This window comes from Leptodactylus fuscus, chromosome 6 (assembly GCF_031893055.1).
Source record: "Leptodactylus fuscus isolate aLepFus1 chromosome 6, aLepFus1.hap2, whole genome shotgun sequence".
Classification (NCBI taxonomy): domain Eukaryota; kingdom Metazoa; phylum Chordata; class Amphibia; order Anura; family Leptodactylidae; genus Leptodactylus; species Leptodactylus fuscus.
Window position 1 is genome coordinate 137915624 of NC_134270.1, and position 13329 is coordinate 137928952.

The window sequence follows — 13329 nt, forward strand, 5'->3', positions numbered from 1 at the left end:
CTGTTATTGGGGCATCGGTCGCTGACGTATTGTTATTGGGGCATCGGTCGCTGACGTATTGTTATTGGGGCATCGGTCGCTGACGTATTGTTATTGGGGCATCGGTCACTGACGTATTGTTATTGGGGCATCGGTCACTGATGTATTGTTATTGGGGCATCAGTCGCTGACGTATTGTTATTGGGGCATCGGTCGCTGACGTATTGTTATTGGGGCATCGGTCGCTGACGTATTGTTATTGGGGCATCGGTCGCTGACGTATTGTTATTGGGGCATCGGTCGCTGACGTATTGTTATTGGGGCATCAGTCGTTGACGTATTGTTATTGGGGCATCGGTCGCTCTCGCCATGGTATTGTTATGAGGGCAGTGGTCACTGACACATTGTTATGGCTAATACATTATTATGAGGCCATTTATATCTTTCTTTTATGCACGAAATGAATTGGTTTATAAACCATAATCTGCCCATTTCCTATCAGGTACATTGAGGGGCTTGAGGTCCCCTCTGAATTTGGGGAAAGCGCGTACTACCTGCAGCTCATGCGGACTCTGGGTCAGCCTCGGCCTGGCCTACACTCTCCGACCAGCAGAAGGCGCTCCGGAGCCCGCCGCCTGTGAGGCCTTGTTATGTAGTCTGTGCCGGGGCAGGATGTCGGAAGCAGCGGGGACAGCATCTCCCGAGGACCCCTGGATGAAAGTAAGGAGCGCGGCGTAGGACAGACCGGGGTGGGTATAAGTGCAAGGCCCTAGGAGAGTAGCGGCAGTGCGGGGCCGGGCCGGGGGCAGTAGGGCACGGAGCACAGGCCCCACCGGGGTCCAGTATGGTGTGTATACCGCCCAGTATAGTGTATACCGTCCATGACATGTCACATATCGGCTGTGTGACCTCACAATTGTATCTTATACCTCCCTACAATCCTCCCATTGTCACAGCTGCTTATAAATCCTGATGTTACTGGTGGCCGCTGCCAGACGTTACACAGTACAGTATATAAGATATTGTATAGTATGGTGTGCTGCCCTATACAGCCCTAGCAATGGCCCCTGTACATAGGAGCGAGTATGGGCACTCAGGGTTATGTATTTGATAGGAATATGTATTACAGGGCTGCGGGATATGGCGGCACTACATAGATGCTGAATAAATAATACATACATACATAAATACATACTGTACATATGGTCTTGTGATTAGACCTATAGCACTGTGGCCAACAAAGGACGATGTAGAATTTATCTGGTTTTGTTAGCATAGTGAATGAGGGGCATATGGAGTTCATACCCCCTCCTTATATAGTGTATATAGTACCTAGCAATATGGGATTGTTTGGATTGTGGCCCCGCTTTTGTGCCCATAATGGCTGGCATACTAACCGGGGTCTGTGTACGTCTGTGTTCACATTACAGCTTACCCCATTGCTTTTTTACAGCAGGAATAGAGTAATCTGCAGGGATCTTACAGAACCTCCACTGACCTCCTTTAGTGGGCAAAGGGATCTGTGTAAATCAGACCTGTAGTACCTGTCATGGTTCGAGTATAAGCAGGAGACGTGATGGTAGTCTGAACAGAGCCGTACGTTTGGTATACAGTTTATGTGCGGTATCTGGAAACACTCTTATTGACTTTCTCATTTATATGAGGCTCAATCTGATTGATATATATTTTTTTAAAGGGGTTATCCAGAGACTATTGTTACTTCCTTCCCACCCGGGTGCCTTATGTAATGAATGTTGGGCGTCCAGGCTGGTTCTGACACCAGGGCACGTGATCAGATACACACGCCATAATGTGTACAGCCATCATATCCATGACTTTTTTTTTCAATTTCTTTTTTTTTTTTTTTTTTTAAATATCCTTTCCTTTGGAGCCGGCCCCCACACAGATCAGCTGTCTGTGGGTGCATTTGTTCCCTGTACTGTACAAAGCACGGAGGTGGAAGCTGTTGGCTTCATGTCCTGTATTTTGACCTGGTAATATTACTACAGCTCTGCTTCCAATGACTTCCTTAGGATAACTCGTCAGTCAAAGTTGGGCGGGGGACTGACTCTTGTGACCCCTGCAGATCAGCTGTTTAAAGAAACTGCAGTGTTGGGGTGTGCACTGAGGTCTCCTCACAGGGCAGTGTTTTGGAGGTCTAAGGGCTAGTTCACACGGGGCACCGCCTGTACACCTTCCATGCAGTGCACTGGCATCCCGCGATGGATTAGGCCCAAATGAATGGGCGGGAGCCTTGCACCGCGGCAAGATAGGGCAGCTTGCTTCTTTTTTCTGCTACTAGCTAGTGGAAAAACGAAGTGAGCAGCTCCCATTGAAGTCAATGGGTGCAGCGGATTTTGAGGCAGATTCCGCGTCAAAATCTGCTGCCAACTTGCCCCATGTGAACTAGCCCTAAGGTTCCCCTTCCCATGGATCAGTTGACTCTGTCAGGTGCCACTAAGGTTAGTAGGATTCTGCAGAGTTGCTGACAGAGATGACTTGTTGTAGTCAAGAACTGACCCTAAAGGCCTAAATAGCCGAGAATCAGGCAAATAATTGGGAACAAGTATTACCAGTCACACTGGAGTATGATGTCAAGAGAAGTAGCTGCGGCCATTTGTGTGTTAATACAAGTTTCTTCTCTTCTTTTTTGGGATGTTTCAGTCTGACACATCATTCAGTGATCATGCGGATTCAGGTAAGAGGCTTCATCCATGTCTTATTTCGGCTACAATGGTTACTGTTTATAAGCTTCAGGTTCCAAGTGTCACTTATTACCAACTGCGGCTTCTCATGCCCTATAAGAGTGATATATATGGACGCAAGACACAATCTTCCATTCCAAAAAGCAGAACAAACTATCTCCGTGTGACTAATTTAAAGGGGTTGTCCATGGAGTTCTACAGTCATGGCCAGAAGTTTTGAGAATGACACAAATCTTCTATTTTCACCTGATCTGCTGCCCTCTGGTTTTTATGTGTGTTTGTCAGATGTTTTATCACATACAGAAATATAATTGCAATCATATTATGAGTAACAAAAGCTTATATTGACAGTTAGAATGAGTTAATGCAGCAAGTCAATGTTTGCAGTTTTGACCCTTCTTCTTCAGGACCTCTGCAATTCTCCCTGGCATGCTCTCAATCAACTTCTGGACCAAATCCTGACTGATAACAGTCCATTCTTGCACAATCAATGCTTGCGTTTTGTCAGAATTTGTAGGTTTTTGTTTGTCCACCCGTCTCTTGATGATTGACCACAAGTTCTCAATGGGATTAAGATCTGGGGAGTTTCCAGGCCATGGACCCAAAATCTCTATGTTTTGTTCCCTGAGCCATTTAGTTAAAGTGTCCAGTGGTGTCATTCTTACTTAATCATGACAGATTGATCTCCAGCCTTGTCCTCATCAACACCCACACCTGTGTTAATGGAGCAATCACTGAAACGATGTTAGCTGGTCCTTTTAAGGCAGGGCTGCAATGATGTTGAAATGTGTTTTGGGGGATAAAGTTCATTTTCTAGGTAAATATTGACTTTGTAAGTAATTGCTGTTAAGCTGATGACTCTTTATAACATTCTGGAGTATATGCAAATTGCCATTAGAAAAACTGAAGCAGTAGACTTTGTAAAAATTTATATTTGTATCATTCTCAAAACTTTTGGCCATGACTGTAGTATCCCTGGGATTTTTTTCATACTGGACCTGTAGGTTCTGGTCTGGTGAATGGAACCAGTACTTGGCCTCTGGGTCATTCTGCTCTCGCCCTCTCCTGTTTTCACAGATATTAGGCTAGCTTTATCATAGTCTACCAGCCTTCATGATGGGGGTAAGTAGAGCGACCTGGGGGCCCGGTGCTGGTTCCAATTATGTGACACAGGGTTGGAACCAACACAGAAACCAAAGGTCTGATCCAAATAAAAGTCAGTGAAAAGAAGTTTTAAAATCATCCTTGTATAACCCCTTTAAGGAGATGTAGTATCTCTCCTCATGGCCTGTATGGCAAATATGAGCCCTGGTAAAGTAATTCTCTGCGACTGCAGCAGTTTATGGTGGAGCATTATTCAGTCAGAGAAATCTGGTGTGTGTGAACATAGTCTTAATCTAGTTTACAATCTTTGAGGTGTGTGGACGTGTTTAAAGCAGCAGCCAGTCAGTCAAACTCAGAAATGCAATGCAAGCTAGTCATGTTGTGTGTGTGTGTGTGTGTATGTATATATATATATATATATATATATATATATATATATATATATATATATATATATATATATATATATAGCCTAACCACCACACACATACTATGGCACATGTTTTACTTATAATGAGCCTACTTTATAAGATGGTAGAAACCCCTTTAAGGACATAGAGCATCCACTCATATTGTTTGTAAGATCACGAGCTCTACATAATAGTAAAGGTCAGACTCTTATAAGCCGCTATATCATTCCTTGTCCACGTCCATGCAGTAACTAAATGTCTATTTGTCATGTTAGCTGCCTGGTCAGCGGAGGGATAAATGTTTGGGCGCAGGCTGATTGTTTCCTCATTACAGGTCACATCATGGAACGAAAAGGAAGCATAGTGTCCAGAGCGAACAGCATCGGCTCTACCAGCGCCTCCTCCGTACCTAACACAGGTACCTTCACGTCTTCTTTCCCAATTCTATGTCTTATTTTCTGATTTAATTATTATAATATATTCACAAAAACTGATCTTTTATTTCATCAGTCAGAGAATACAAATATGGTAGGACCTTAGTTGCAAGTTTTTCTATTACACTTGTTTGACTGAAGAGGCCAGTACTTGTATAGTATGTTTTGTACCACCATGATGTCAGTACATACCCATGTAGGTGCCTACATGGACTATAGGATGCACCAGAAAAGACCGAAACTTTACAAGAAACTGGGTTTATCTTTAAATGTGTTGTCTGGGCGGCCCCTTTATCTGCTGTATTAAAGACATTTTCTGGCACCCAAATGCAGTTTCCATATTGGCCTGTTCAGTATGCGATCTCTGGCGGTCTGACATCGACGCTGTTCCAGGAGCCTTCAGGTGCAGTGGCTGGGGACTGTGTGCAGACTGTGTTAAGTAATAGGATCTACAATTCGCCTGAACCGCTATACAGTGGACGTGGCTGCTATGCTGCTGCTTTTCCTTGAATAAGGGCAGCCTGCACATGCTCACTGTCCACTGCACTAGTTTCTGGTGCTTAGAGGCCAGAAAAGCTGATCTAGGTGAGTGCTCGGTGTAAAATGCCCACAGATCACATACTAATAACCCATCATGACTCCTTTAAAGCATGTGGGGTCGGGGGTCTATTTCAGGTCCCCTCTCTATGAGTCATTTTTGTAGTTCACGGATACCTATTAACCCTCTTCTAGGAGAATCAGAGGGTGTAAAGTACCACCATAGAATTTAAAGGGGTATCCCACTATTTCATTCAGCGTGTATGGAATAGATCCTTGTACATAGAAATTTAGAGGTAGAAAATTGCCTTAAACATGCTCTAGGATGACCATGCCATCCATGTGTGTGTCCGCTCAACCCCTCTTAGCCCGCTGCATGATCGACAATACTTGTTCCCCAACCTCAGATGACGAGGACAGCGATTACCGCCAGGAGAGCATCAAGGATGCCTATAAAGACAGGCGCAGGAGGGCCCACACCCAAGCGGAGCAGAAACGGAGGGACGCCATTAAGGTAAGGAGTATTGCTGGCCCTTCCATAACCTGTACGTATTAACCCTTTAGATAATCTCTAGGTTGCCCAATGTTGTCTTGCATAAGGAAGCAGGACCTTCAGTAGGTGCTGTATTTAGGCTATGCAATGTCCAGGGCATAGGAGATACGACTGTTCTGTTTTTCGATGAGGTTACATTGGGTCACATTATCTAAACCCTTATATTTCAGAAGGCCCTTGCAATACGTCATCTTGTAACTAACTCCACCCAGCAGTGATTGGGTTAATTATCGCAGATACAGTACATTTTTTTTAGGTCATTACACACAGCCGCTGGTCTTGGGTAATAAGTAACTTGCATACATAACATATGTCACTGGCAAACATTAGCTGCAGTCCGCTGAAGCAGGATTGGGCACAGTGCACACCAGTGTTTCCCCTCATTGTGCTTGGCCGGTAAAGGGTAAACCAATTACATGGTGGATTATAGAGAAAGGACTTGGTACAGTAGCAGGGACCACTGAAGTGATAGACACAACTTTCCTCACCCTTTATCTTAAGTAGTAAATGACTTCCCTCATAACTGGTCTCACTATTTTTCCTTGTCACCAGGGTCCCTATAGTCTGACTTGGTCACCACTGATTGGACAGTTTTGGTATATAGGGACACGCCCTCTTGACAAGGGGAATTGTAACGCTAATGCCCGGTTCACACTAGCGTTTGTATTCCGTCCGGAAGGAGTCTGCATGGAGACCCCCCCCCGGACGGAATGCAATCGCAATTGCAAGTGATGTGCTTGCAAAGCACATGGAGCCCATAGACTATAATGGGCTCCGTGTGCTTGCCGAGCAATGCCCGCACAAATGAATTGTGCGGCAGTGCACGGTAAGCACACGGAGCCCATTATAGACTATGGGCTCCGTGTGCTTAACTGCACAGCGCTTACATTAGCGTTGGTATTCCGTTCGGGGGGTCTCCATGCGGACTCCTTAGGGGGCGTTCACACTACCGTCGGTGTCCGACATGTAGTGTCCGCTCAAAATCTGTCACGGACACTAGGAGCGGACACTAGATGTGTCCGTGACACCTGTCATTCACTTGAATGGGCATCGGGTGCATGCAGGGTTCCTCTGTTCGCTTGAGAAGTCGGACATCTTCTCTTGCGGACAGGGAAGGATGGGCACGGAGTGCAAAAGAACGCACCCGATGCCCATTCAAGTGAATGACAGGTGTCACGGACACATCTAGTGTCCGCTCCTAGTGTCCGTGACAGATTTTGAGCGGACACTACATGTCGGACACCGACGGTAGTGTGAACGCTCCCTAACAGATGGAATCCAAGCGCTAGTGTGAACCAACCCTAAGTTGTCAATTCAGTCCTACATTTCCAGGAGGAATAATGCTGGATCGTAATATTGCAGAGTAGAAAGGAGGCTCCAGAATAATTTTAAGGAACACAAGTGTGTATATACTGATGTATATTGCCACAAAAAGACACTCTTGATGTATTATAGATCTATAAGGCATTGCTGTGTATATACCCTAGATGTGGGTATATATTATGTGGGTAAATTATTATTATGTGTGTAAATATTATCCTAAATTGTCTCAAAACGACAACCACAGGATAGGAGTCTGACTGGTGGGGGTCTGATCACTTGTACCACCATGGATCATGAGACTGGGGTCCTAAGTGTAGTGCTTCATTCACTCTCTATGGGACTGCTTGAGATCAGAGTACAGCAACCAGAGAGTCTCATAGACCTTGAATGGACTGTCCCTTTATGCTGTGGGAGACATGGAGCCCTATTCCTGCCTATCCTGGAACCACCCTGTAAACATAAATTGTATATACGGTATATGGGTAAGATTGGCAGGATGCAGAATTGTAGTGGAGAGTTTTACATTTAACCATTGATAGATCTCTTGTTCCCAATGCAGAAAGGGTACGATGATTTACAGACCATTGTGCCCACGTGTCAACAGCAGGATTGCTCTATAGGCTCCCAGAAGCTCAGCAAGGCGGTTGTTCTGCAGAAAAGTAAGTGCACCCTCCTCTCACTGACGCCGCTTGGTCTTGTGCAATATTTACTGGCCGTTGTGATGTAACAGCCTTTATTTCTTATGTCTTGTGTAAATTACAGAAAGTGGAAAGGGAAGCAGTCAGCTGACAAGCTCCAGCCTGGAGCAAATGAGACTAACCAGCCCTGACTATTCATTAAAGGTTAATCTAGTTAGCGGTCTATACATGCACATATATGAGAAGCAAATGTTCCTGGGTGAGGGGGAACTTAATACCCCCTTCTTTTAGCATGAGCGGAGGGCTACGGCATGCCCTGCTGTGGTTGCTTATTCTTTATTATTGTCACCACGTGATGCCACATCTCTCCTGTGCAGCTGCTGCAGCTTTTCCTGACAACAGCCCCATAGCCGGTTTCCTGATAACAGCCCGGCAGCTGGTTTTCGGTGGATCAGCTGACCCCCTGCAGGTTACTAAGAAAAGGACTTGTTCAGATGCAATTAGTCCTTTTAAGGTGGCCATAAACTCAACTTACTCTTATTAGTTGTTGCTAGAAATAGGCATAGTCTATGGAATACATTGATTCTTGACTAATGAGAAACTGTGAATTTCCCACACGTTTATTGCATATGATGGTGGCCCAAATCTATCCCAACTACAGCTGTTGGGGTAGAAAAGGATTGGGCATGCTGGGGGCATTTGTAAGGTGGATGGTCTCAGAATAGCTCTCTAAAGTGTAAAGAGGACCTTTCACCACTGTACACCATTTAATAGCTGCTGCTCCACCAATTCTGAATTTTTTTTTCTCTAGTCCCCGCCATTACTGAGCAATCAGTGCTGTTAATTTTGGTGTCTGATATGCTATGTAGACTCTGTGCTGTCAGGTAGGAGCAGACAAGGGGTGTGATTCTGAGCTCTGACACTGGCTGCCTCTGACTGAAGCTCTGAATCACACCCCCTGCCTGACATCACCCACTTGACATTACAAAGATTAAGTAGCACATCAGGCACCAAAACTAAGTGCACTTGTTGCTCAGGAATGGTGGGGTCTAGAGAGAAAATTCCAATTGTGCCAGAATCAGTGGAGCATTGCCTATTTGAAAGATGCTAGGGACTTAAGTGGGTGGAGGTGGTGAAAGGTCCTCTTTATTGGGGTTTTCAAGCCAATCTGGAAATCCCAAGGGTTCTTATCCTACCGTCTTCTGCTGCAGTTCAGGTGATCACTGTGGCCAATCCGTGGCATCAGCAGTCATATACTGGGTACAAGTGATGATCTGACGCTGCAATGGAGGACCAAGCCTAGGCGAATAACCCCCACCCTGATCCCTCACTGGATTTTCCAGTATGACTGACTGAAAATCCCCTTTATAGGGGTTATACCACATTAGCTATTTATCCCTTATCCACAGATAAATGGCTGATCTCCCAAGAAGGGAGGTGTTTTGCATCCAGAATGCAGTGGAGGACACCGGACGCCTCCGCTCCATTTATTTCAATCAGTGGCAGAGATAACATTGTGGTACTTCAGCTATTTATGTCTGCATCCACCATTCACGGGAGGAGTGAAACACCCCTGTTCTCAGGATTAGTGGGGATCACTGCGGGTAGATCCGCCATGTTGTTGATGTTGCTATGAATCTTCCCACAGCTATAGACTACATCCAGTTCTTACACAAGGAGAAGAAGAAGCAGGAAGAGGAGGTTTCTACCCTGAGGAAAGAGGTCATGGCCTTGAAAATTATGAAATCGTAAGTTATACAATGAATCTAGTCTGATAAAAATAGATTTGCAAGCTGTAGAAGACATTTTATAGTAACATATTTTTACTTTCAGAAATTACGAGCAGATTGTGAAAGCTCATCAGAATAATCCCCATGAAGGAACCGACCAAGTGTCTGACCAGGTGAAGTTCAGCGTGTTTCAGGGCATCATGGACTCTTTGTTTCAGACCTTCAATGCCTCCATCTCTGTGAACAGCTTTCAGGAGTTGTCAGCTTGTGTCTTCAGCTGGATAGAAGAACACTGTAAGCCACAGGTATGCCATTTGTCTTGGTGGAGTTGGTCAATGAGTGGCATGTATGGCGGTGTATATTTTGGTCTTGCCGATAAAGGGAAAATTTCGCCAGAAAGTTACCGATTGTTTAAATTGATTTTATATTAAAGGGATTCTTTTCCTACCTTTAGATGTCTTCTCCGTGCCGCCGTTCGGTAGAAATCCCGATTTTCATCTGTATGCAAATGAGTTCTCTTGCAGCACTGGGGGCAGGCCCCAGCTCTCAAGCAGCACTGGGGGCGTCCCCAAAGCCAAAAGAGAAATCTCCAGCGACGACTCCATCTTCTTCTGGAACGTCCTCTTTGCGCATCTTCTTCTGGAGCTGGGTTCAAACTTCTATGCATGCGCAGTTGGCTCTGCCATAGGGCCTCGGGCAGAGCCAACTGCGCATGCCCACAGGCCACAAGAAAATGGCTGCTTACACCAGCTTTCTTGTGGCCGCGGGCATGCGCAGTCTGCTTTGCTTGAGGCTTAGAAGATTGAAACCCAGGACGGAAGAAGACACAAGGAGAGGGCGTTCCAGACGAAGATGGAGGTGTCGCTGGAGATTTCTCTCGCAGCATTAGGGACGCCCCCAGTGCTGTTTGAGCGTTGCGGACCGCCGCTAGTGCTGCGAGAGAACTCATTTGCATACTGAAGAAAACCGGGATTTCTAACGAACAGCGGCACAGAGAAGACATCTAAAGGTAGGAGATGAATAGCCTTTCTTAAGGCTATTCCTATGTGTTCGGGAGAAAAAAAAATTATTTTAATGGTAGAATCCCTTTAAACACTTTTTAAAGTGATACTACTAATATACTATAGTCCAAGACTTGGTGTGTCTAAACAGATCGTACTGATGGATGCATTAGTTATCTTATCATTGTAATAGTAACCTATTGTATAATCCATTTCTTGTATCCCTAGACCCTTCGTGACATTGTACGCAGCGTCTTACACCAGCTGAAGAATCCGCTCTACTGAGACGTCTCCCATCTGTTTCTCTTGCTTCGCAAACAGACTTTACATATAAAATGCTGCAGAGATTCCAGCTGGACCCGCTAAGCATTATGGGTATTTATAACCCTGCAATGCCAAATATGGACTGTGATCAGCGATAACTTTTTATAATGTTTTTTTTTCTTCTCCAATATTCTTGCTAAGACAATGGGCTTTTAATTGTAAACGTTCAATGATTTTTGGGGTTCACTTTTGAACGGCCAAAGCAGAAGTACATCCTATGAGGATCTATTTGCCTTAACATTTTGTGGTGAAGGGGGAGAGGGGCAATCTTTCATATATCTTGTATGTGTCCCATTGTCTTCTAGAATGGAATTGTGCATTTCAAGTGTCCTGAGATAAGATGCTTCATGTGTGCAAGAAGAACAGGTTATTACAGGTAAAGGTCTCCACACACTAAATAGATGTCAGCCTTATGTCTGTGTCTGGCATCTATTCACTTCAATGGATGAATCCGGTCTGTGAAAACGGTCCCAATAGTCCGAGCCACAGCACATGTGGGTGCTATTCGGCCGAAGTGACTAGGCGCTTACACTGACTATTTTGTCCATTTTACACATGCATAGGTTACATATGGTTTTCAAAGGGGATGAGAGAGCAAGTCTTTCTGATCAGGGAAACAAAGGAATCGGGCATACTTTTATCATGTGCAATGCTTACTGCCATTGGTACCATCTGTGGGTGGAGATTCAGCTGGTCCCACTGAAATCAGCAGGTTCTGACTCACTCCCCCCCCCCCCCCCCCCCCCCCACACACACACACGTACACGTATGGGGATTTCACCTTGCATTCACCTGAGAAACTGAGTCTGTGTGTTGGTTGGATTTACTGTCCTGAACCTTATGCCAGGAGTGGGATTCTCCATGCTGCTCGGAGAATATACTTTCTTATAGTGATTATAGGAGTCCCTGCCTCCCGGCGACATACTGTCCTATAGTGATTACAGTACTGATAGGAGTCTCTGCCTCCCAACGACAACAGTACTGGATGAGTCCCTTCCTCCTAGCTGACACTGTCCCATAGGGATTACAGTACCGGATGAGTCCCTTCCTCCTAGCTGACACTGTCCCATAGGGATTACAGTACCGGATGAGTCCCTGCCTCCTAGCGACATACTAACTATTACACTAGAAGTCCCTGTCCCAGCATACTGTTCACGCCGGTAAATCCAGATCGTGTTTCATGGCTGTAACTCAGTCGTGTGAATGCAGGGTTAAAACCAACATAGATATTTGGGAAAATCACTATATATGGTTTGTTTTATGAAATAAAATAGAATATATTGATGCCTTGTTATCTCATACAAGATAGGGCTGAAACGTAACTGTGAGCCAGTGTCCTGTACTGCTGATCCACAATGCAGAACCAAATGGTCATTGTTGAAGTCATCAGGCTATGTATGGACCTTGTTGGGATACATGAAGCAGAGTAGAAGTCCCTCATGGAGTTTGCAATATATTTCAGAATCTGTGATTTCCTTCCAGGGTAAACTGCAATGTATGGAGCTGGATCTACCGTATCTCCATCTGTCTTTGTTATATTTATTCCTTTGTACAGCTGATTTATAAATAAATTTGTGACCTCTTATCTGGGTACCCGATGTCACTGATTCAGTCATTTGTAAAGAGAATATAACAAATATGATATGGCTCGATCTCTATGAAATACCACAATACAAGGCAGAAACATTAATGTTCTTTAATATCAGTAAATTAAATGTACAAACCTGTTTCTATACCAAAAAAATGTCTCAATGTATTTACAAGTACAGACTCTACACAAGTCCATTACACTCTGATCCTCAAAGAAAACCCAAGCTGCCATTTTTTGGGGGGGTTGGAGTACGACAGAGGAGGCGTGACAACCACTTTTTCGTGTAAAGGTTACGTAAATAATATACCCTACTGTCGGCTTTCCACAGCTCTTATGCATCACCATGGCTACAGACTACAAACAAAATCCTTTGTAGTCTGGTCAAGCAGGCATATTTGCTATATATATATATACACCGTATTTTTCGGACTATAAGACGCACTTTTTTTCCTCCCAATATGGGAGGAAAATGTGTGTGCGTCTTATAGTCCGAATGCAGCGTGTGCAGCGTCTGTGTCCCGTCTGTGTGAATCAAAAGGAGAGCAGCACGGTGCCTGCCTGCTCTGCCCCTCCTTCCCTGTCTGTGTCGCATGTTTGCAGGAGCGAGATATGAGAGGCAGGGAAGTAAGGGCGGGCCAGACGGGTGAAGGAAGCGTGGTTTCAAGCTTGCCGAGAAAACCACGCCTCCTTCTCCCGTCTGGCCCGCCCCTCCTTCACTGCCTCTCAGATCTGGCTCTGGCAATGAAGCCACACAGACAGGGAAGGAGGGGCGGGCCAAACGGGAGGAGGAGGCGTGGTTTTCTCAGCAAGCTTGAAACCACGCCTCCTTCACCCGTCTGGCCCGCCCCTACTTCCCTGTCTGTGTGGCTTCATTGCCGGAGCAAGATGTGAGAGGCAGTGAAGGAGGGACGAGCCAGACAGGTGAAAGAGGCGTGTTTTCAAGTTTGCTTAGAAAACCACACCTCCTTCACCCGTCTGGCCCGCCCCTTTTTCTCTTCTT

At 45.2% G+C, this 13329-nt stretch overlaps 1 protein-coding gene across 3 annotated transcripts; it reads left to right on the forward strand.

Annotated features, from left to right (window-relative positions):
* The first annotated feature begins 614 nt into the window (after positions 1-614).
* On the forward strand, positions 615-12351 carry MLX (MAX dimerization protein MLX). Of its 3 annotated transcripts, none has more exons than XM_075277408.1 (8): positions 615-699; positions 2644-2677; positions 4533-4616; positions 5538-5683; positions 7605-7704; positions 9332-9431; positions 9517-9718; positions 10643-12351. In XM_075277408.1, exons 1-8 carry the CDS (start codon positions 652-654, stop codon positions 10697-10699), a joined length of 771 nt encoding a protein of 256 aa, XP_075133509.1. In that variant the 5' UTR covers positions 615-651; the 3' UTR covers positions 10700-12351. The 3 variants fall into 3 exon arrangements, with proteins under 3 accessions (XP_075133509.1, XP_075133510.1, XP_075133511.1); XM_075277409.1 differs by having other exon boundaries at positions 5577-5683; XM_075277410.1 differs by having other exon boundaries at positions 694-728.
* The last annotated feature ends 978 nt before the right edge of the window (positions 12352-13329 follow it).